This window comes from Stenella coeruleoalba, assembly GCF_951394435.1.
Source record: "Stenella coeruleoalba genome assembly, chromosome: 20".
In the NCBI taxonomy this organism is placed as follows: domain Eukaryota; kingdom Metazoa; phylum Chordata; class Mammalia; order Artiodactyla; family Delphinidae; genus Stenella; species Stenella coeruleoalba.
In genome coordinates, this window is record NC_137166.1 from 51,234,831 (window position 1) to 51,254,269 (window position 19,439).

Sequence of the window (19,439 nt, forward strand, 5' to 3'; positions counted from 1 at the left end):
TCCAACCCCTACCCCTCCTTCTCTTGCCTTTTCAGAGAACAGTCAGATCAAGGGCCTGGAGACCTCCTTTCATTTCTGCGGCTCTTCCGGCCGCCTCGCCTTATTCACCGGGTTTCTTCCCGGGATCCGGGGACCACGGCCCCTTGTGCAAACACAGGGGTAGGGCTGACACAGGCCCCTGGAGACAGAGGACAGTAAGGTCCCAGCTCCAGGAACACACTCAACAGGCTTCGCCCAGAGACTGACGGCCCGCCTGACTCAAGCTTCGGGGGAGGGGGAGCGCATCACCTATTCTCACGTGCCCCCTCCGCTACGGCGGCCCGCCCCATTTATACTTCCTGGTCCAAGCCCCGCCAGCCCTCCCGAGCAGTGATCCGGGAGGGGAGTGCGGTTCCTTTAAGAGTAGGCGTGGCTAACTGGAGAAAACAGCAGGTGCTTCACCACACACCTGGGAAAGAGGTGGGGCTTCGGCCTTAGATGGCTGCCAGGTCCCAACGGTGCAGCGAGGTCCAAGGGAGCCAACAGGCTTAGGGCAGTGACCACACACACCTGGGACGGTAGGCTCCGTCCCCCAGCACAGCGGAAGGGGTTCACCCCAAAGGCTGGTCTCCCCAGAAAAGGGCGTGGCAACCATTCCCCCAAACAAAGGCGTTCTCACCGCCGGTTCTGATCCTCTCCCTCCCCCAACCCCGTTCCCCAATAATACACAAAAGGCCATTAGCATCCAAAATCTTTTTAATAACAAGGTAGGATCTGGGGTTAGTTCTTGTAGCCACGGCTGGCCCGTCGGCCTCTGGCGCGCTCGAACTTCCGGCCCTTGGAGCGTACATAGGGTCTGCAGAGAGAGAAGGGAGGGTGAGAAGAGGCACACGTTACAGACAAGCGAGGGACGCCCCCGCCACCTGTCTGGCTGGGAGCTCAGAAGAGAGCTGCTTGCTCTAACAGAGAAGCACAGGGACACCAGAAGGGGGCTTCGCTCAACCCAAGCAGCGTCAGTGGTGACACCAAGTCCGCTGCTGCAAGAGCCTGGCAGCGCAGGAAGCAAAACTGGCAGGAGTGGCTGCTGAAGCGCCTGCACTAGGCCCTGGGGCCATCCACCTGGGCGCCCCAGCGCTGGACAGAATGCAGGCCCCACCACAAAGACGGGGACAGGCCCTGGGAAGCCTGCATCTGTGATGCTGGCTGTGCAGGGAGCTCAACACCCGAGGAACAGAACTTTAGGCAGTCTTGAAGGAAAAGCGGGTAAGAGGGTGGGGGAATTCGAGAGAGACCTGAGGCTGGACTAGTGGGAGAAACAGAAGCAGCTGGCAGCGTGGCAACGCCTAGACCTGCAGGCTGGGGTCCAGGGCTAGGTATACTCACTTGGTGTGGCTATGCGGGGTTCCTGGGGCTTTGCCGAAATGCCGGTACACCTCTCGGCCCTTGCGAGGACCTGGGGAAGGGAAGGAAGCGGTGGCTCAGGCTGATCTGGGGGGGGGTGGGAGTGTCATTGACCGCCCAGGCCTGGCAAGGTAAAGGCTGCTAGCAGTCCCACAGCTCTTTACAGACCCCCTCAAGCCACTAAGCAGCACTCACCAGACAGGAGGACAGTGCCACAGCCCTTGGGCGAGTCCAGCGCCAACTGGTCGAAGGTGAGGATCTTGCCCCCCGCCTTGAGGATGCGGCTCCGGGCGCGGCTGCTCACTCGAAGAGCACACACCTGGGGACACAGAGGACAGGTGTGGCCAGAGCCCCCTGGAGGGTGACCCAGGGGCTGCTGGGACTTCCTGTCCACTGCCCAGGCCCAGCAGGAGTCCCAGCTGCTTCCTCGGCCCAATCACCACACCACCAACTACTGGAGGCAGCTTCCTGAGCTCACGACAGCCATTCTTACCACTTTACTCCTAGAAACCCCTTTAACACCGCAACCTGAAACTATTATGTATAAGGAAACTGAGGCACAAAGAAATCCAGGACTTTGTCCAGAGATTACAAAGTGGCAGAGAAATCCAGGTCTGAACTCTGGCTGTCTGGGTCCAGAGCGAGTACCATCAGCTGGGCCCCAGAAGGGGCTTGTCCAGGGATACCTGCCATCAACAATGTGAGGGACAACCCCCCCCCCACCCTTCAACCCAGGCACGACGCCTGCCTTACCCAGAGGTGAGATGAGCCTGCCGGCGGCACGAGAAATTGAGCCGGGTCCACAGGAGCTCACCGTGACCCACCCAACACGCTCCTGAGCCCCCTCCCCGCTCACCTTCAGTTTGGGCACCTCCTGGACACGCACGTCGTCCGTTATAGTCCCCACCACCACAGCCGTTTTGCCTTCCCGGCCAGGAAGCTTCATCTTCCGAATCTGGGGCGGTGGGGATGAAATGCACATTAAACAAGTCCCTTCTGGTGGTTAAATCCAATCCCACCCATTCAGGCATCCCAAGGACCAACAGTTGTGTCCCGTTTGGGCTAAACCTACCCACGCCACACCTCTCAAGCTAGCACAAGCCTAATCTCAGGTCCAGTCTGGGAAAATCTCCAAAGAAAATACAAACAGATTTCTCCACGGTTCTCTCCTACAGAAAGCTTCTGACACAGAAGATGCTCTATAACTTGAAACCTCAGGAAGATCTCATAAAGCCACTGTAACCCACCCCCAGACACACACAATGAGAAGGAAAATGAGACCAAGAGGCCAAGCCAGTCCCATGCCCCCACTATTCAGCTACAATCAGAGGGTCAGAGCTCTGCACCCACCACTGGATGAGGTTAAGCCAGCTGATAGCCAAGCCGCTACCAGAGAGCTCCAAGCCCGCCCTTCCACCCGAAGTCCAGCTCCAGACACGATCCAGTCGCTCCCCAGGCTGGCTATGCCCTCCGCCTCAGCCCCTCACCATCCGGGAAAGGGACAGGGGTGGCCGGTTGCTGCGACTCATGAACAACCTCTTCAGCACAACTTGATTGAAGGTGGAGTTGGTTCGCCTGGCCAGAAACCTGTACAGCTGGAGGGGAAGGAAAACGAGCATTAAACCCGGGGCAGCCCACCCGCCCCCCTCCCTCCCTCTCAGCTTTCTAACGAAGGGGCAAAGAAGTGACTTAGGGCTTTGCCCCATCCCGTTAAGCCCACGGGAAAGAGCTGGCCTAGGTCCCTCCTGGCCAGGGACCCAGAAAATCCCCCTCCCCACTGGTAAACCAGCCCAGAGGCTGAAAACACTGGAATCTCCAGAAGCTAAGGGAAAGCAGCAGAGATTTGAGCCTGCCCTGAAGGCCCCTGCAAGGAGCCCGGGACCAATACCAGCATGGAGGCTCTAGAACTTGTATTGATATCTCCAGGGTGGCCTTGCCTAGAGGGCTTAGGCCCCAACCTCACCTTGACCAACAGCCTTAAGTAGATGTCCTGGCTCTTGGGCTCCTTGCGTCGAACCTTTCGGTCCTTGTTGTGGCGGATGTCAACTCCCTGCAGGGGTGAAGGGAAGACCATGAACCCAACTCTGATCCGGCAGATTCCTCACCCCATAAACAGTTATTCCTCACCTCTAAGAAACAGCTACAGCCCCAGTCTCTGGAGACAACAAATCCCAGATCACCACTGGGAACCCTCTGGGAAAATACTTAAAACTCCCCGGGCCTCAACACACGGCACACAGCACCGTGAAAGACCTTAACACAGCAGCCGCGTTAACCCAAGTTTTTACTTCTTTAGAAACTATATTTTTCAACAACGTAAGTATTATTTAAGCTCCCAAACCTTGCTCCCATGCGCGGAGCGTTATCAAAAACATTTAAACCAAGGGCAGACTCCAAGTTCTTATAAAGGAAACGACTCTTTTTTCTAGAACTTACTCTGCACAGACCAACCCTAGAACGACCTCTTTATGAAGTATCGTTTCCCACAGTAGTGCTAAAACTGAAGGGAGCCCACGATTTCCACTACATCCCCTGCCTGCTTTCCTCCAAGTTTTTCAGGCTGTGTCATGAGTTATAAAGAACTACCTAATTATTAATTGTTCTCATTTATCCAGCACTTAATGTATGCAGGGACCCGTGGTGAGCACTTCCTTTGACTTATTTCTTCTCGAACTCACATCTTTGAGGCATAATTACTGGGTCTCCAATTAACAGATGCTTTCTGCGCACAGGAATGATGATACGGTGGGTAGGGAACTGAGACTCGAACGGAAGCCTGCCTGGCCCCCACACTAGGGCACCGGACGCTTGACACCCCCCCACCCCGCCCCAGAACCCAGCTTTTCAGGCTGGGGAGTGACGGATCCAGGGACAGCACAGGCAAGAGTGGCTGTGGGAGCAGCGCCTGGGTCCGAATCCTGGCTCCGCCACTTACTGGCACTGTGACCCCGGTCATATTACTTAACCTCCTTGCCCCTCGATTTGATCATCTATTCGATAGGACCTATAATACAGAATTATGGGAGGGGCGGGAGGTTGAGAACGCCCATTCCTGGTCTTCGGGCTCCCAAAATAGCTCCCCACAGCGGGAGTCGCCTCCTTCGAACACCCCGGAACCCCTGCCTCACTCTGGAACGTCCCCAGCGCGAGACCGCGGCGGATGGCAGCGGATGATCAAGCCCCGAACGCCGCAAAACGCGCTCACCATGATGGCGCCTCCTCCTTAGCCAGGTCCGGAAAGAGAGAACAGAACTAGGATGGGCGGGGAAAGCCTTCAGCGAGTGGCGCCTACGTGACGTCACACGGGCGCGACGCGGCGCTCTATCTTGACTCATGTCTCTCTATGGTGAATCGGAGGACCAGCTAGATGGGCGATTCCGGAATTGGGTGGAGGAACATCTAAAGGGGAACAAGCGCTACGCCAAGGAGGGAAGGGCCAGCACGTCGGAGGCCTCTCTGGCCCTATCCAGTCCCTGTTCTTGATAGTCTTCCGGCAGAAGGGGATCTCGGAGCCAGAGAGATGTCGCGCGGAGCTAGGAAGACGTGTCGTGCGGTGACGCTCTGGCCCAACGCCGAAGGCCTCTCTGTGGCTCCCGGAGGACCTAGAGGGCCGAGTATTGGAGGTGAGGAGGCGGGGCTGGCGGGGCTAGTCGGGACCTCGGGAAACCTCTGACCTCAGGCTTTGGGCGTTTCCTTATCAGGCTCACATCTGCCTTATCTCGTGCTGCGCTTCCCAGCTTCGGCCGCAGCTCGGGAAGTCTTATTTGAGGTCTAATCCGAGATCTTCTTGCTGCAGCCCAGTCTATGGCATTCTGTATTTCCACCTTTTAGGTTCAGCTTCTCCCTCTGCCCCCAGATGGCCCTTCCCTGAACCCTACTCAGCCCCTGCTACCTGGAGGCTGCTTTTCCCAGCCGAGAGATTCAAGTGGCCCAGCGGGTTCGGTTTGAGGGACGTGCAAGGTACTGGAGCACAGAGGAGGCAAACTGAGGCCCCCGGGGCTTGGGGGATGGGGTGGAGAGAGGGATGAGTAAAAAACTCCTGAAAGAGAGGGGAGGAGAGACTCAGAGGGAGACAGAGATTCAAAGAGGAGGAGGAATGGAGACCCAGAAGGGGAGTGGAAAGAGACCAAGGGTGGCGAAATGGTGACCCGGGGAGTTAGAAGACCTAGAAAGAGAGGGAAGGTAGAGATCCAAGGAGGAGAAGAGACAGAAAGATGGTGATACCATCTGTAACCGAATTCAATTCTTGGCTTTGCTACTTACTAATGGTGTGACCTTGGGCAACCTCTCTGTGATTTGGGGCAAGTCGTGTAACTTCTCTGTGCCTTACTTTCCTTATCTGCAAAAAGGGGCGTCTATTGCTGTTATTAGCCTTTACTGGATGGGACCAGATGGACTGGTTGGGGCAGTGATGAAGCTGACTTGTCCACTTGTTTTCGTGGAAGCCCTGCAGCACTGCTAGCTTGGCCTCCTTTCCTCTGCCCTTCATGCTCCTACAGGCCAGGCCTGCACCATGAGGCCTGACTCCTTGTCCATACCACCTTCCCATGGCCTCCGACCCAGGGCCAGGGTCTTACTGATGTGATAACACAGCAGAGGGCCTGCAGATGAATGGACACCTTGAAGCAGAGGAGCAGCAGGACCAGGTAAGTGTCCATCTGAAAGTCCAGATCACCATACGATGGAACACAGTTTCCTTCTCTCCTCCTTGACCCTGTTCCTTGGTCTTTGAGTCCCGGCCTCTTTGATTACTGTATCTGTCTTTCTTTCCCCTGGAGCCCTAAGCACACGCACTGTGTTTCCCTGTCTCTCCATCTTTCTGGGTTTCTGTCCCTCTCTCCGGGTTACTTTTGGCACATGTTATCTGGTGCTGTTGTTGTTCTCAGTTGAACACTAGGTACATTGATTGGTCACCTGATATTATTCTTGCCATGATTTCTTTCAATTTCATCGTGTCTTTGCCTCTCTGTATCTCTGTCACCATCTTTGCTTTCTGTCTCTTGGCTTCAGTTCCTCTCAGCCTCTAATATTCTCTCTGTCCTTCACCCCTGACCTAGAGGTCTCTCTCAGATACTCCCAGTCTCTCTCCTGAGTCTCCGTCTTACCGTGTAACTGGGTCATTCACTGGGCAGATATTTATGTCATGCTGCCCCCACGCTAGCTTGTGCCCAAGGTAAATAGTTTGTGAATTAATGAGCCTCTCCTCCCTGGTTTTCATTCTGAAAGTGTCTGTCCCCATGTCTCGCTGTGTCCATCATTTTCTGGGTTTTCTTATGTCCTTACCTTGCACATTTTTTAAAATCTATTATTTATTTTATTTATTTATTATTTTTGGCTGCGTTGGGTCTTCGTTCCGTGGGCTTTCTCTAGTTGCCGCGAGGCATGTAGAACCCATGGCTCGAACCCATGTCCCCTGCATTGGCAGGCGGATTCTTAACCACTGCGCCACCAGGGAAGCCCACCTTGCACATTCTTAATTCCATTGTCTTTGTCTCTTTGTTTGTATCTCTGCTTTTCTTTATGTCTATCTCTCTGACTCTCTGTAACTGTCTGAAAAAGAGACAACACTCTCTCTTCAAGTCTCTTATTGCCTCTGACTCTGGTTCACTGTTCCCTTTTACTGTTTTTGCATATCTCTGGGTCTTTGTTAACTGTGTTAGGGTCATTCTCTATCTGCAGTTAAAGACCTTCTCCCCCTTGCCCCTTCTCTTTATAAAGTCAAAGGATGGGAGAGGCCCACTTGCCCTCAACAAAGATGGCGACAGGGGCTCTGGCCATGCTTCCGTGAAGCCGCCTCTGCTGCGCGTGTGCCCTCACCTACAATGGCGGCTGATCTCGCGAAGCGCGCTACCCCGCCCAGTTCTCCCGCTCTCCCGCGGCAGGCCCCTGCGCCAAGCTCGCGAGTCTGCTGGCCCCGCCCCCGCACGCTCTTATTGGTGCAACTTAGGCCGGCCGCGCGGCCATTGGCTGAGCGGATGCACACCCTCCCCCCCCACCCCTGGGTCTGATGGGGGGCAGTTGGTGCTGACTTGAGTGGCCGCCTGGAGGAGGATCCGGCGTGTGAGGAGGGTCTGGGGTGTCGGGACAGGGACCCGAGTCAGGACGACTGAGGGAGCAAGAGGAACAGATACGCAGGCCCGGGACTTGGGTACTAGGGGTGTGGGATGGAGATGGAGAGCCAGAACCAGGACTGAGGGATCCAGGAATGAAAACCCAGGTCTGGAACTGGGGTGGGGATGGAGGGCCGGGACCCGGGGAACCGGAGACAGAGACTCAGGCTTATGGATTGGGGGGATCTATGGATGGAGACCCAGGCCCTGGTCTGGGGTACATGGAGGGTGGAGAGAATGGAGACCAGGCCAGAGACCTGGGGACCTAGGGACCAAGGCGCAGGCCCCAGAACTGGGGGAGATCTAGGGCTCTAAGTGGGGGGGGGAGTCAATGCAAGTTTAGGGGTGGGGCTTGAAGAGCTGCCCAGGGTAGGGGGCAGAGGTGGCTCCTGAGAGTGAGGCCACAGATGGGGGTGTGTCTGGGGCAGTTCTGCGCCTGGGGAAGGTGAGAGGCAGGACTGATAGGTGACTGGGTGGGCGGGGCAGTGGGGAACAAAGGTGAGCTGGAAGGAGGAGGCAGAAACTGGGCAGAGGGCAGGGGGAGGGGACCTCAGGCCCAGCTCCCACTCTCTCCCTGGAGAGCAGGCGGCCAGACACCCAGGTCAGTGCTTGAGGTCCAGCTCTTGGCTCCTGTCCCTTGCAGGTGCCTGCGTGTGGCTCCTCTACCTCTCTGACCCCTTAGTTGCTCCATGTCACACCCCTTTCTCAGTTTCTCCAGCTACTACATCCCCTACCTCTTGCCTCTCCTGTCTGCTCTTTCTCTCCTAACTCTGTTGTCTGACTCTCAGAGGGCCTCTGGAGCCCCTAAACTCTCACTCTGCTCCCTAAGTATCTTTCATTATAGTAGGTTTCATCTCACTGAAGCTGTTTGTCTCCTCTCAGTGTTTCTCTGGCTCTCAGACCTTTTTCTTTGTGTCTCAGTGCCTCTTCCTTGTTACTTTCTCCATCTGGAGTTGACTGTGTGTAGGTGTGTGGGGGTGTTTGTGTGTGTGTGTGTTCTGTTGTGTTTTTCTCTACCTTTGTATGTCTATTTATATGTCTCCACCATCCTGATCTCTCTCCTTTGCATTATTTTTCTCCAAAGTCCTTAATTGTCATCCAACACGATATGTATTTTATGTCTATCTTGTTTTCCTGTCTTCCGATTGGAATATAAACTCCACGAAGGCAGGGATTTTTGTCTGTTTTATTCCCTGCTGTGTTTGCTGGGCCTGGCACCATGATTGGCACATACTACTGAATAAGTATTTGGGGAATAAAGGAATGAATATTTGCATGCCTGGGTGCGGACCCTCCAGGATGCTGGCCTTCCTGGCCAGCTGACCTCTGCCCTGCGTCCTCAGTCTTCCCACACTTTGTCTGGGCCTGTCTGGTGCTCCCATCTTGCCTGTCAGCACCCCTCATTGTCTCCTCTTATCCACAGGCCCTGCCCCTGCTTCCCTCTGCCCACCATGGGGGTCCTGGACTCTGACTCCTACCCTCCTTCCTCCCCACAGAGGCCAGAGCAGGAGCTGACCTGGAGCTGGGGCCACAGGCCTAGGAGCGCCCTGGACAGGGTCAAGGCCATGGCCCCCCCACCGCCACTGCCATTGACCCCCAGCACCCCACTCCTGCATGGCGAGTTTGGCTCCTACCCAGCCCGAGGCCCACGCTTCGCCCTCACTCTCACACCACAAGCCCTGCACATACAACGGCTGCGGCCAAAGCCTGAAGCCCGGCCCCGGGGTGGCCTGGTCCTGCTGGCTGAGGTCTCAGGCTGCTGCACCCTGCGGAGCCGAAGCCCCTCGGACTCAGCAGCCTACTTCTGCATCTACACCTACCCGAGGGGCCGGCGGGGGGGCCGGCGCAGAGCTGCACGCACCTTCCGGGCCGACGGGGCGGCCACCTACGAGGAGAACCGTGCTGAGGCCCAGCGCTGGGCCACTGCCCTCACGTGTCTGCTCCGCGGACTGCCACTACCTGGGGACGGGGGTGAGGCACTGGGCGGCCTCTCTGTCCTAAGGCCACCTTGGTGTCTCCGCAGATCTCCCTCTGCGGCATCTCTGTGGGCATCTCTGTCTCTACTTTTCTGTGTGTCTGTCTGTGTGATGTGTCTCTCTGGGTTCATACTGAAAGAGTGATGCACAGACAGGGATGGGCACAGAAGGCAAAATCCCAGGCAGAGAAGGATTTGGGTCTGCTGCTCTCATGAGATTTCTGTCTCTGTCCCCTCCCCCCTTTCATGGGTCCTGACCACAGATGAGTCAGAGGCTCCCGGGCTGGTGAGAGCAGCCAAGTGAGATATGCTCAGTCACCACCCTGCATGACAGGCACTCGCAGAGGTCCCCTGGGGCGTCTCAGGAGCCCAGAGGTGGCATCTAATCCAGCTGTGGGGATTCAGAGGAGGCTTTCAGGCAGAGGCCCCCACCTAGGGTACTCAGTTGGCACAGGAAGGTAAAGGTTCCAGGGTCCCCAGCCGGCGGGCCTTCCTTGGTCCTGGCTGGCTGGGGGTGAGGCCCTCACAGTGGAGTAACCTGTTCCTGGGTTCCAGGTGTTTGGGGGTGTGGAAGGTGGAAACCACAGCTCCCCCCCCCCAAACTGTGAGTCCAAAGGGCTCTGGGATTAGACACCGGATCCCTGCCTTTGTCTCAGCACCTGGGAGGGGGGCGGGCTGTACACCTGGGCCTGAGCTGGTGAGGCCGGGGAGAAAATAACTTTCAACTCCCAGCAGGTTTTGATGCCAGCCCTCCACCACCTCCACTGGAGGCTATTTGCAGTTACTGGTTCTGAGGTGAGGGGCTTGGTGCCCTGACCTCTGTAGACTCCTTCTCCTCTCTCTGCAGAAATCACCCCCGACCTTCTGCCAAGGCCTCCCCGATTGCTCCTATTGGTCAATCCCTTTGGGGGGCGGGGCCTGGCCTGGCAGTGGTGTAAGAACCATGTGCTGCCCATGATCTCTGAAGCGGGGCTGTCCTTCAACCTCATCCAGACAGGTAAGGGCAGTGTCATGATAGAGGCGGGAGCTGGGGGCTAGGACTCCTGAGTCCTGGGGAGTGGTGGTTGGTCAGGGGTGGAACAGCCTGCCTCACTTCCTGGTTCCCCACCTTAGAACGACATAACCATGCCCGGGAGCTGGTCCAGGGGTTGAGCCTGAGCGAGTGGGATGGCATCGTCACCGTCTCCGGAGATGGGCTGCTGTATGAGGTAGGGTAGGACCACCCTGCCCCAAGCCTGAGCCCTGTGGGACTGCGGAGGCCAGGGCCAACACGCAGGTGTCTGGTCTCCCACCCTCCAGGTACTGAATGGACTCCTAGAACGCCCCGACTGGGAAGAGGCCGTGAAGACCCCCGTGGGCATCCTCCCCTGTGGCTCGGGCAACGCACTGGCAGGAGCCGTGAACCAGCATGGGGGGTAGGTGGGAGGAGCCCTCCTGGGATAACAGGGACCTGGTACATCTGCACCACATCTTCCCCTCAGCCAGGTCAGTCTGGCTGAGGGATGCTCCCCACACCCCCCAGACATTTTTGCCTGTCTTGTTCTTAGCTGTCTCCCTAGTGCCTAGAACTGTGCCTGGCACACAGGAGGCACTCAGTGAATGCTTATGGAATGAAAGAACTGACAGGGAACCTGGCTCAGTAAGAAGAGTCCGTCTGGAGGTGGCCAAATGGCTGCGGGCAGGCCCCAGGACATGCCCGGCCTCCTCTCCCCATTGTCTGCTGCCCCACCCGTCTGTGTGTTTCTCCTCCCCGCCTGGCACTGTGTATCTCACCCAGCCTGTTTGCTCTTTCCCACCGTATCCGTCCATGTCTGACTGTGAAGGTTTGAGCCGGCCCTGGGCATTGACCTGCTGCTCAACTGCTCCTTGCTGCTCTGCCGGGGTGGCAGCCACCCGCTGGACCTGCTCTCCGTCACTCTGGCCTCCGGCTCCCGCTGTTTCTCCTTCCTGTCTGTGGCCTGGGGCTTTGTGTCAGATGTGGACATCCAGAGCGAGCGTTTCAGGGCCCTGGGCAGTGCTCGCTTCACGCTGGGCACAGTCCTGGGCCTCGCCACACTGCACACCTACCGCGGCCGCCTCTCCTACCTCCCTGCCACGGTGGAGCCCGCCTCACCCGCCCCTGCCCATGGCCTGCCACGTGCCAAGTCAGAGCTGACCCTAGCCCCCGGCCCAGCTCCACCCGTGGCCCACTCACCCCTGCACCGCTCAGTGTCTGACCTGCCCCTGCCCCTGCCTCAGCCTGCCCTGACCTCCCCTGGCTCACCTGAACCCCTGCCCATCCTGTCCCTCAACGGTGGGGGCCCAGAGCTGGCTGGGGACTGGGGTGGGGCCGGGGATGCTCCACTGTCCCCAGACCCACTGCTGCCCTCGCCGCCTGGCTCCCCCAAGGCAGCTCAACTCTCACCCATCACCGAGGGGGCCTCAGAAATGCCAGCATCCTCTGGGCTCCCACCTCCCACCCCTGATGCCCGGGTAGCCATCTCTGCTGGGGGCCCACCTGACCACCTGCTCCCTCCTCTAGGCGCTCCACTACCCCCAGGCTGGGTGACAATGGAGGGGGACTTTGTGCTTATTTTGGCCATCTCACCCAGTCACCTGGGGGCTGACCTAGTGGCAGCGCCCCACGCGCGCTTTGACGACGGCCTGGTGCACCTGTGCTGGGTGCGCGGTGGCATCTCACGGGCGGCGCTCCTGCGCCTGTTTCTGGCCATGGAGCGCGGTAGCCACTTCAGCCTGGGCTGTCCGCAGCTGGGCTACGCTGCGGCTCGTGCCTTCCGCCTTGAGCCGCTCACGCCCCGCGGCGTGCTCACGGTGGACGGGGAGCAGGTGGAGTATGGGCCATTGCAGGCGCAGGTGCATCCCGGCCTCGGTACTCTGCTCACGGGTCCTTCAGGCTGCCCTGGGCGGGAGCCTTAACTCCAACCAAGCTTGGAACTCGCCCGGAGCGGGGCTTACATTCCTGAGGGGGCGGAGCCTGAGCTAGGGGTCGTGGTGTGGCTGCTAGAGTCAGGGCGGAGGCTACAGTGGTCCTGCCTGGTCTCAGGATTGCGCCCTACCCTAGGGGACCAGAGGTGATGCTGGAGGATGTCCCGAATTCCGGGGGTTGGGGTCCTGACGGTCACGGAGAAATGGGCTCGCCCCAAGGGTAGTGCCTGATCAACGAGGGCGGGTTCTCCAGACCCTCGAGAACGGCTCGTAGAAAGCCAGGTCGGCTGAGGGCGGAGCCTGTCTTAACGCGTAGTCCAGTGACGTGACCTGGAATGTACGGGCTGGGGAGGCCTTAGATAACCGGCCCCGTCTACTCCGGTGTCTCCACCAAGCTGGCCAATCAGCCCAGGAGGGGCAAGTTCCCCGGGCGGCGCTCCGATTTGCACTAATGTCCGTCCCCCCGTGGGTGGGGGCGGGGAAGTTCGTTTCCTCCGTCTTCTGTGCGTCCCCCAGCCCCAATCTTCAAAGCAATTGAAAAGGTCTATGCAATAAAGGTAGTGGCTTCATTCCTCTCAGGCCCTCGCCCCTTCCTCCATCCAGCAACCCGTGGGAGGGAACAGACTCTAGGCACTTCCAGCAGCTCCTGCCTTTTATGGACCGAAGCCCAGACCTGCCCATGGACTGCGGCCAGCGTGACCCGCTGGCCTTGAACTGGGGCCAGGGAGCTGCCTCCTCCCCCACGACAGCTGGCTCTGGGGTTCTCAAGATTTATTCAGGATCGTGTTAACGGAGGCGGTGGGAGGATGGGGTCCCCGACGTGCCGGGGGGCACACACTGAGGACCTTCCCCGCCCCCGCGAGGGAGCGGGGAGGCTCACTTTTTCTTAAAAATATAAATGTATTTATCTGCATCATCACATCCCTGGGGCACCCAGCTGGCCGGCCCGTGGGCCACAGGGCGGGGAGGGAAGAGGGCGTCAGGGCGCAAGTCTGAGTGAGGCGGAGGAGAGCTCCACCTGTTGGGGTGGGGGCGGCCTCACAGGGCTCCGTGCTGGGCCTGGTAGCGGGACAGCACGGCGCGGTAGTGGGACAGCTCCTGGCGCACGGCCACCACCTCCTGCCGTAGCAGGGCGTTCTCCTTCTCCAGGAAGGCTGCCCGCACCGATATCTGGTTCTCCTTGAGCCTCCGGGCGTCGCGGGACCGCTTGGCTGCCTCGTTATTCTTGTACCGCCGGCTCCAATACTTCTCATCCTGGATGGGTGGGAAAGCACTGAGGTCCAGAGGGGCCCCGGCCCAGCGAGAGAAGGGAGGAGCAGCTTTGCTTCTGACTTCAAGGACCAGAGTGCACCTAAGAAACCTACCCCCCACCCCCACCCTGGGCTGCTGCTCACCCAGCAGTGGGGCCTAGAGGATACCCGATCTCCCCTGAATGGGTACCCAAGGATCTGGCCTTCTAGAGCCCCGGCTGCTATGGACAGCAGGCCCCTAGCAACAGCTAAGGCGTGAGATAGCCTCCCACCCCAAGCAACTGAGCTTCAAGTCTCCACTGTGCAGAGGAGGCCCAGCTCTTCTCACTTGACAAAAGGCCTGCAGTTAGCTCCTGGTTTGCTAAGGATTCTTGTTCCCTAGCAACAAGACCTTCAGGGTCTGAAGACTTCTCCCATTGAAAAGCACTGCCCTATACATCACCTTTCCAGATCCTGGTTGCTAAGGAAAGCCTAGGTTCCCTAGTGATGGGGTTTGGTGTCCCATAAAATCCTCTCAGAGCTGGGCCCTTCTGACCTTGCTGCCAAGGCAACCTCACCCCTCATTAGGAAACAAAAGTGAGGTGTAAGTGGTCCCAGTGACCACAGCCAGTCTCTGACCCACTGGCTTTGAATAGAGGCCAGGGAGCTGCCTCCTCCCCAACAGTCCCTGGTTGCAAACGGGCCTATCCTGAGACCTCCCCACACCATTATGTCTAGAGTTCTCCAGTCCTGGAATTGGGCTGTGGAGGAGGACCACTCCTTAGTACAAGGACGACCCAGAGCTCTGAAAGATGCCCCTCCATCCCCATTTCATTAAAGCCTAGTCCCTGCTAGCTAGGGTAAACCCACTCCCTAGCAACAAGGCCTCATGGCAAGAGAAACCACTGGTCTAGATTTGGTTTACAGGCCAGTACTCACTGCTTCAAGTAGTTGTGTCTTACACAAGGACACGCCAAAGTCTGTGAGACAAGCCCAAGTACTTCTTGTTAGGGAAGAACCCAGGACTGACAAAGACTGAATGCTAGAGAGATGCAGTCACTGCCCAAAGCACCCCAAATCAGAATGTGGCCCTGGCCGCTAATGAGAACCTGAGGCCTCTTAACAGTGAGTCCAGAAAACAAGGCCTAGAGGGGCTGGCAAAGCTTCATCCTAGGCAGATGCAGTTGCCCTGAAGGATGCCCCAGCTCAGAGATTCAAGGACCAACCCCTGCCTAGCTGGCTGCTCAGAAGAAACAAGCTGATATCACATTCCTAAAGGATGCTATCCTTAGCAACTGGGCCTGGTAGAGCCCGAAGCCTGCCCCAATGAGGGTGTTGGGTCCAACCGACAGGAGAAGCTCCAAGCCTGTAAAACTGTCCCAGCAGTGCTGGCTGAGTCCGAATCCCACAACGATACGGTTTGCACAAATCTCAAGCCCAAACCTCTGTCCCTGTGCAGCCCCTGGCCAAGGAGGACTGGTCCTTAGCTGTAGGTTAGGAGAATGTGAGCTAATCCCAAGTGAGAAACCCAGGTCTGACTAAAGAAAGGGCCACCGCTGGCTCTGGAGCCAGCACCCACGAAGCCTGCGTCCTACACCCAGCAATGCTCACCTTCTGCTCCTCTGGCACCTGGATCTTCCGTGCCTTCTTCATGATTGGCTGGGGCTTAAGTTCCTCCTCTGAGAAGCGATGTCTCCGAGGGTCAAAGGTCTCATGGCCGGGAATACTTGACAGGGCTAAATCAGCTGGGTCAGGTTCAAAGGTCATCAGCACCTCCACCGTGTCTGGGTCCACAGGGCTGGGTGTGTCCCGAGAGGTCAGGCCTTGGGGAAATAGAATGTGCCACCTGAGTGTGTATTTATTTTGGGGAGGGGGTTCCCAGAGGCTACCCCCTGCTCAGGTATCATATCCACCACAAGGAAGGCCCTTATGGGGTTTAACATAAAGCCTGCCAGGGATCAACCTCCCTAATATAAAATATGAAGGTTCCTTAAGCCACAAAGATGCTTAGAAATCATGAAACCAGCTCCACTTTTACACACAGGAACACTGAGGCCCAATCATATGTGACTTGCCCTAAGTAACACAGGAACCTCAATTATTGCTTCTAAAACCTCAGGACTTCAGAGTTACAGCGTTAGCTTCCTTCCCTATAGTCCTACCCTTCTTAACTGAATCCCCAAACAAAGCCTAGACCCCCCGCTGTTCAGAGAAAAGGAATTTAATGCACCGAAAAGACCTCAGGTTAGCTCTTTAAAGAGCTGCTAAGTCCAAAGAGTTAGGGACAAGAAGCATAAAGGGCTCTGAGGTTCCAGGTTGGTTCAAGCGTAAGAGAGGCCTGTACCTTTAAGAGAGAGCCAGCTGGGGCCAACCGAGGACACAGGTTCAGGGCCGAGTCACGTGCTGGCGCCTGCTTTCCCGCCCCGCCCCCCTGCCGCCACGGGCGCCCTCCTGTTCCCCAGTCCCGCCCCCTCCCGCGTGACCGCGCGTGCGCGAAGCACGAAGCACGGAGGAGGGAGGAGAGGACTCACGTGGCGCGGGAATGTGCGACTGGGAAGGGGAGGGCCCCGGTCCTGCCCGGAGGTCGGACCAGGAGCAGGTGTGTCCAGGAATCCCCAACCTGCAGTCCGCCCCTGGCTACCCCAAGGTGCCAGATGGAGCACACCTTTCCTCTTGCTCCCTGGGGTCTCCCAGCTCGAACCTTTCAACCGCCAAGGATCCAGATCCCTCTGCTCTCTAGGGAACACTCGAGAACCGACCCCCTCGATATTCTCAGGCCCCAAACGTCCTCGCCACTAGGATATACACGATTCTGGGACCCCAAGCCCCTACCCCAGGAATATAGAAAGCTCGGTCCTTGCCCCAATGGAAGACCCAGGATGAAGGTCCCTTCTGAAGGACTCCGGGACCCGGGGCGCCAGCCCCTCTCCACTGGGATGGGGGGGCCGAGGAGGCAGGGCTGCCAGTCCCTTTTGTCCTGGGGAAACAGAAGTCTGTGTCCGGCCCTCGTCTTCCTCCCTCGTAGAGGCCTAGGATTTCCGGTCCTACCCCAGTTCCACCGCTTCCGGGTCCAGATTCTGGGGTGCAGTCCACTCCCCAGTAAATAACTCCACTGTCCTGGGACCCCAATCCCTACTCCTCGAGTATCCAGAGCCTTTGTCCTCATGTCCCACGTAAAATTCACACGACCTCACCACTGGGCAGGCTTCCTGGAACTTGGGGTCCCAAGTCCCTCATCTCCTATAGGTCCAGGATACGCAGTTCCTGATCCATTAGGGGACACAGAATCCGGACTCCTCTCCCGACATCTCCCAATTAGGGGACCCGGAATTCGGGCATGCAGCCCCAGTCCCACCTTCCTGACCCCCAGATTCTCACACCCCCGCCCTCTGGAGTCCAAGCCCCGCCCAACCAGGGCCCTGCCCCGCCCTAGCCGTCGCACCTGCGCGGTGGCCGCCGGCGGCCCCGAGGGCAGCCCGGGCGGGGGCGTGCCCGGGCGAGGAGCGAGGGGAAGCCGAGCCGCAGGAGCCGGGCCCTGGGGAGGGTGCAGGTGTGCGCACGGGCGAGGGCGCTGGCGACGGGCCGCCGGGGGGCGGCGGGCTGGGAGGGAGCCCATGCTCCAGCAGGAAGGCGTCCAGGTCCACGTACTCCACGTCGCCGAACGGCAGCGTCCGCTCCCACAGTAGCGGCGCCAACAGACCCGGGCCGGGCGCAGCCCCAGGGCGTCCCCGTGGGGACCCGCCGCCCACTACCGCCCCAGCTGAGGCATCCGCAGGTCCCGCTGGCTCCAGGCCCGGCCCGGGGACCGTGGCTGCCGGCGGGGCCGCCTTGCGCTCCTTTTCCTTCAGCAGACCTGCGGGCCAGGGAAAGCGGGCAGGGTGGGGAGGAGGAGAAAGACGGAGATGAAGAAGCGACTCCGAGAGGAGAGAGACACGAGGAACGAGGAGATGGAGCCCCACACCGCAGAGATCCAGAGAGAGGGGGGGCAGGAGGGAAGTGGGGGAGAGACCCGGGAGGGAGGGCAAAGACCCAGAGAGAGGAGGGGACAGAGGCTCAGAGAGGGAGAGAGACCCAGAGAGAAAAGACAAGAGACGGGGGTGGCGGACCGAGAAAGGGATAGAGAGGAAGGGAGACTCAAAAAGAGGGGAGGACAGGGACGCAAAGAGAGAGATGGGGACAGAGACCCAGGAAGGGATAGACACACAGAAGGGGGATGGAAGTTCAGACAGAGGTAGGTGGAGGGTTGGGCAGGAGAGATTTTAAAAATGACAGCTCTGTTAATTCCTCTGTAATCTACAACCCCCCCCACTCTCTGCGCACTGTACCCCCTCTTCCCTGCCCCCACACTCTAAGGGGCAGGAAGGGGCTCTATTCCTGGGGCACATTCCTCATCCCTAGACTCCATGTGACCCCAGGAGGCCCCGCCCAAGCCCGTGTAACAACCGTGTGAGCATCCGACACACCCCCCTCCCTTCTCCCTGGACCCCAGGGGTCCAGACTCTCGGAACCAAAAGGAAGAGGGGGCTGGGGCCTAGAGTCTTGAATCCTGGGAGTGGACAGGCATGAGAACCGGTACTTTTGGGTCCTGGGTGCTGAGGGATCTAGGGGCCTAAACACCTAAGTATAATATTTGGGTAGATAAAGGTTGGGAGGATGGACTCTTGGCACGTAGGAGGTAGCTGTGGACCCTCCCGGCACTAAGGGAGTAGGGTGTCTGAGTTGGGCGAGATGGGGGCTAGAACTCACAGCTGGCTGGCTCTTTGGGCTTGCTGGTCCCCTGCAGAAGGCTCCGCAGCCCAAGCAGCGCTCCCCCGCCAGGGGGGGCCCCGGTCGGGCTGCCCAGTAGCAGGGGGGCCGGAGTCCTGTCGCTCACGGGCCGCGCCATCGCCCGGCACCTGCCCGCAGGCTCACGGGTTCATGGAGAGGCGAACAGCTGGCTTGCCAGTCAGCAGCACACTCCTGTGGTTCGGGCGAGTGTCTGCCCAGGGGCGGGCGAGCGTAGCTTGCAAGCCTCCAGTATCCAGAACACTGCAAATCCTAGGAGCGACGGGGATTTGCAGTCCTCGGTGCAGAAACGTGCAACTCAAGAGGGTCCCAGGAGACCATACAGTCTGGGTGAGGGGCTGATCAAATCAGGCGGCCGGCTCTTTGCAACCGAGGGTTCAAGGGGACACAAGGCGCTCCTTCTACAAGGTGGGTGAGCCTGGCTCTTGCAAAATCTGCAGCCCTCTCCTAGGAAGGAGGTTTGCAATCTGCACCAAGAGGTGTGCGCGGAGGGCCGGGGAGAGGGCAGGAGGAGGCGGCTGCCTTGAGGCGTGGCCAAAGCAAACTTCTTTCGCGGAAAAAAAAAAAAAAAAGCCAAACCAAAACACCCGACGCCACAGAGCGCACCCCTCCTCTCGGCCCCCGCCAGACTCCGGCCTTGCACCCCAGCCGCGTGCCTCCCTCCGGCTGAAAGCGCGGGCCAATGGCGTCTTGACCCCTCTAGACGCACAGCCAATGGGACCCCTGGATCCGCCAAGTCCTGGGAGTGCGAGAGAGGGTCTCAGTGCGTGAAGTTACCTTGCCTTTTGGAGGGAGGCGGGACCCTGACCTACATTCACCCAATGGGAGACGGCGTTGGGGGCGGGACCGTGACCCAGTTTGGGCCAATGAGGCAGACGGGAGGGGGAAGCACATGGCTTTGCGCGTGCTGCCTGACGGGGAGGGTGGGTAAAGGGGTGGGAGGGGAGAAGAGCCGCTTAAAGGAGCCGCGAATCCAAATGACGGGAAACGGGAAGCCAAAAAACCGAGTAGTGGGGTTTAGGAAGACGGAGATTG

General features: G+C 58.6%; 3 protein-coding genes across 9 annotated transcripts; 1 reads left to right on the forward strand and 2 right to left on the reverse strand.

Annotated features, from left to right (window-relative positions):
* Positions 1 to 717: 717 nt before the first annotated feature.
* RPL18 (ribosomal protein L18) lies at positions 718 to 4,651 on the reverse strand. The gene is made up of 7 exons (XM_079908541.1): positions 4,586 to 4,651; positions 3,344 to 3,430; positions 2,868 to 2,975; positions 2,237 to 2,335; positions 1,576 to 1,699; positions 1,363 to 1,432; positions 718 to 835 (listed from the first exon to the last, which is right to left on the reverse strand). The coding sequence occupies exons 1-7, from the start codon at positions 4,586 to 4,588 to the stop codon at positions 760 to 762; spliced, it is 567 nt and encodes a 188-aa protein (XP_079764667.1). The 5' UTR covers positions 4,589 to 4,651; the 3' UTR covers positions 718 to 759.
* Positions 4,652 to 4,782: 131 nt separating this feature from the next.
* On the forward strand, positions 4,783 to 12,383 carry SPHK2 (sphingosine kinase 2). Of its 5 annotated transcripts, XM_079908532.1 has the most exons (8): positions 4,783 to 5,003; positions 5,212 to 5,340; positions 5,880 to 6,026; positions 8,987 to 9,461; positions 10,313 to 10,462; positions 10,579 to 10,673; positions 10,765 to 10,880; positions 11,289 to 12,383. In XM_079908532.1, exons 3-8 carry the CDS (start codon positions 5,988 to 5,990, stop codon positions 12,379 to 12,381), a joined length of 1,968 nt encoding a protein of 655 aa, XP_079764658.1. In that variant the 5' UTR covers positions 4,783 to 5,003; positions 5,212 to 5,340; positions 5,880 to 5,987; the 3' UTR covers positions 12,382 to 12,383. The 5 variants fall into 5 exon arrangements, with proteins under 5 accessions (XP_079764658.1, XP_079764659.1, XP_079764662.1 ...); XM_079908533.1 differs by lacking the exon at positions 5,212 to 5,340; XM_079908534.1 differs by lacking the exons at positions 4,783 to 5,003; positions 5,212 to 5,340; positions 5,880 to 6,026 and adding an exon at positions 7,993 to 8,091.
* A 16-nt stretch (positions 12,384 to 12,399) lies between these two features.
* Positions 12,400 to 19,219, reverse strand: DBP (D-box binding PAR bZIP transcription factor). 3 transcript variants are annotated; one of them, XM_079908538.1, is made up of 4 exons: positions 18,366 to 19,219; positions 17,062 to 17,472; positions 15,231 to 15,442; positions 12,404 to 13,644 (listed from the first exon to the last, which is right to left on the reverse strand). In XM_079908538.1, exons 1-4 carry the CDS (start codon positions 18,502 to 18,504, stop codon positions 13,429 to 13,431), a joined length of 978 nt encoding a protein of 325 aa, XP_079764664.1. In that variant the 5' UTR covers positions 18,505 to 19,219; the 3' UTR covers positions 12,404 to 13,428. The 3 variants fall into 3 exon arrangements, with proteins under 3 accessions (XP_079764665.1, XP_079764666.1, XP_079764664.1); XM_079908539.1 differs by lacking the exons at positions 17,062 to 17,472; positions 18,366 to 19,219 and adding an exon at positions 16,814 to 17,029 and having other exon boundaries at positions 12,400 to 13,644; XM_079908540.1 differs by lacking the exons at positions 17,062 to 17,472; positions 18,366 to 19,219 and adding an exon at positions 16,809 to 17,029 and having other exon boundaries at positions 12,400 to 13,644.
* Positions 19,220 to 19,439: the final 220 nt, after the last annotated feature.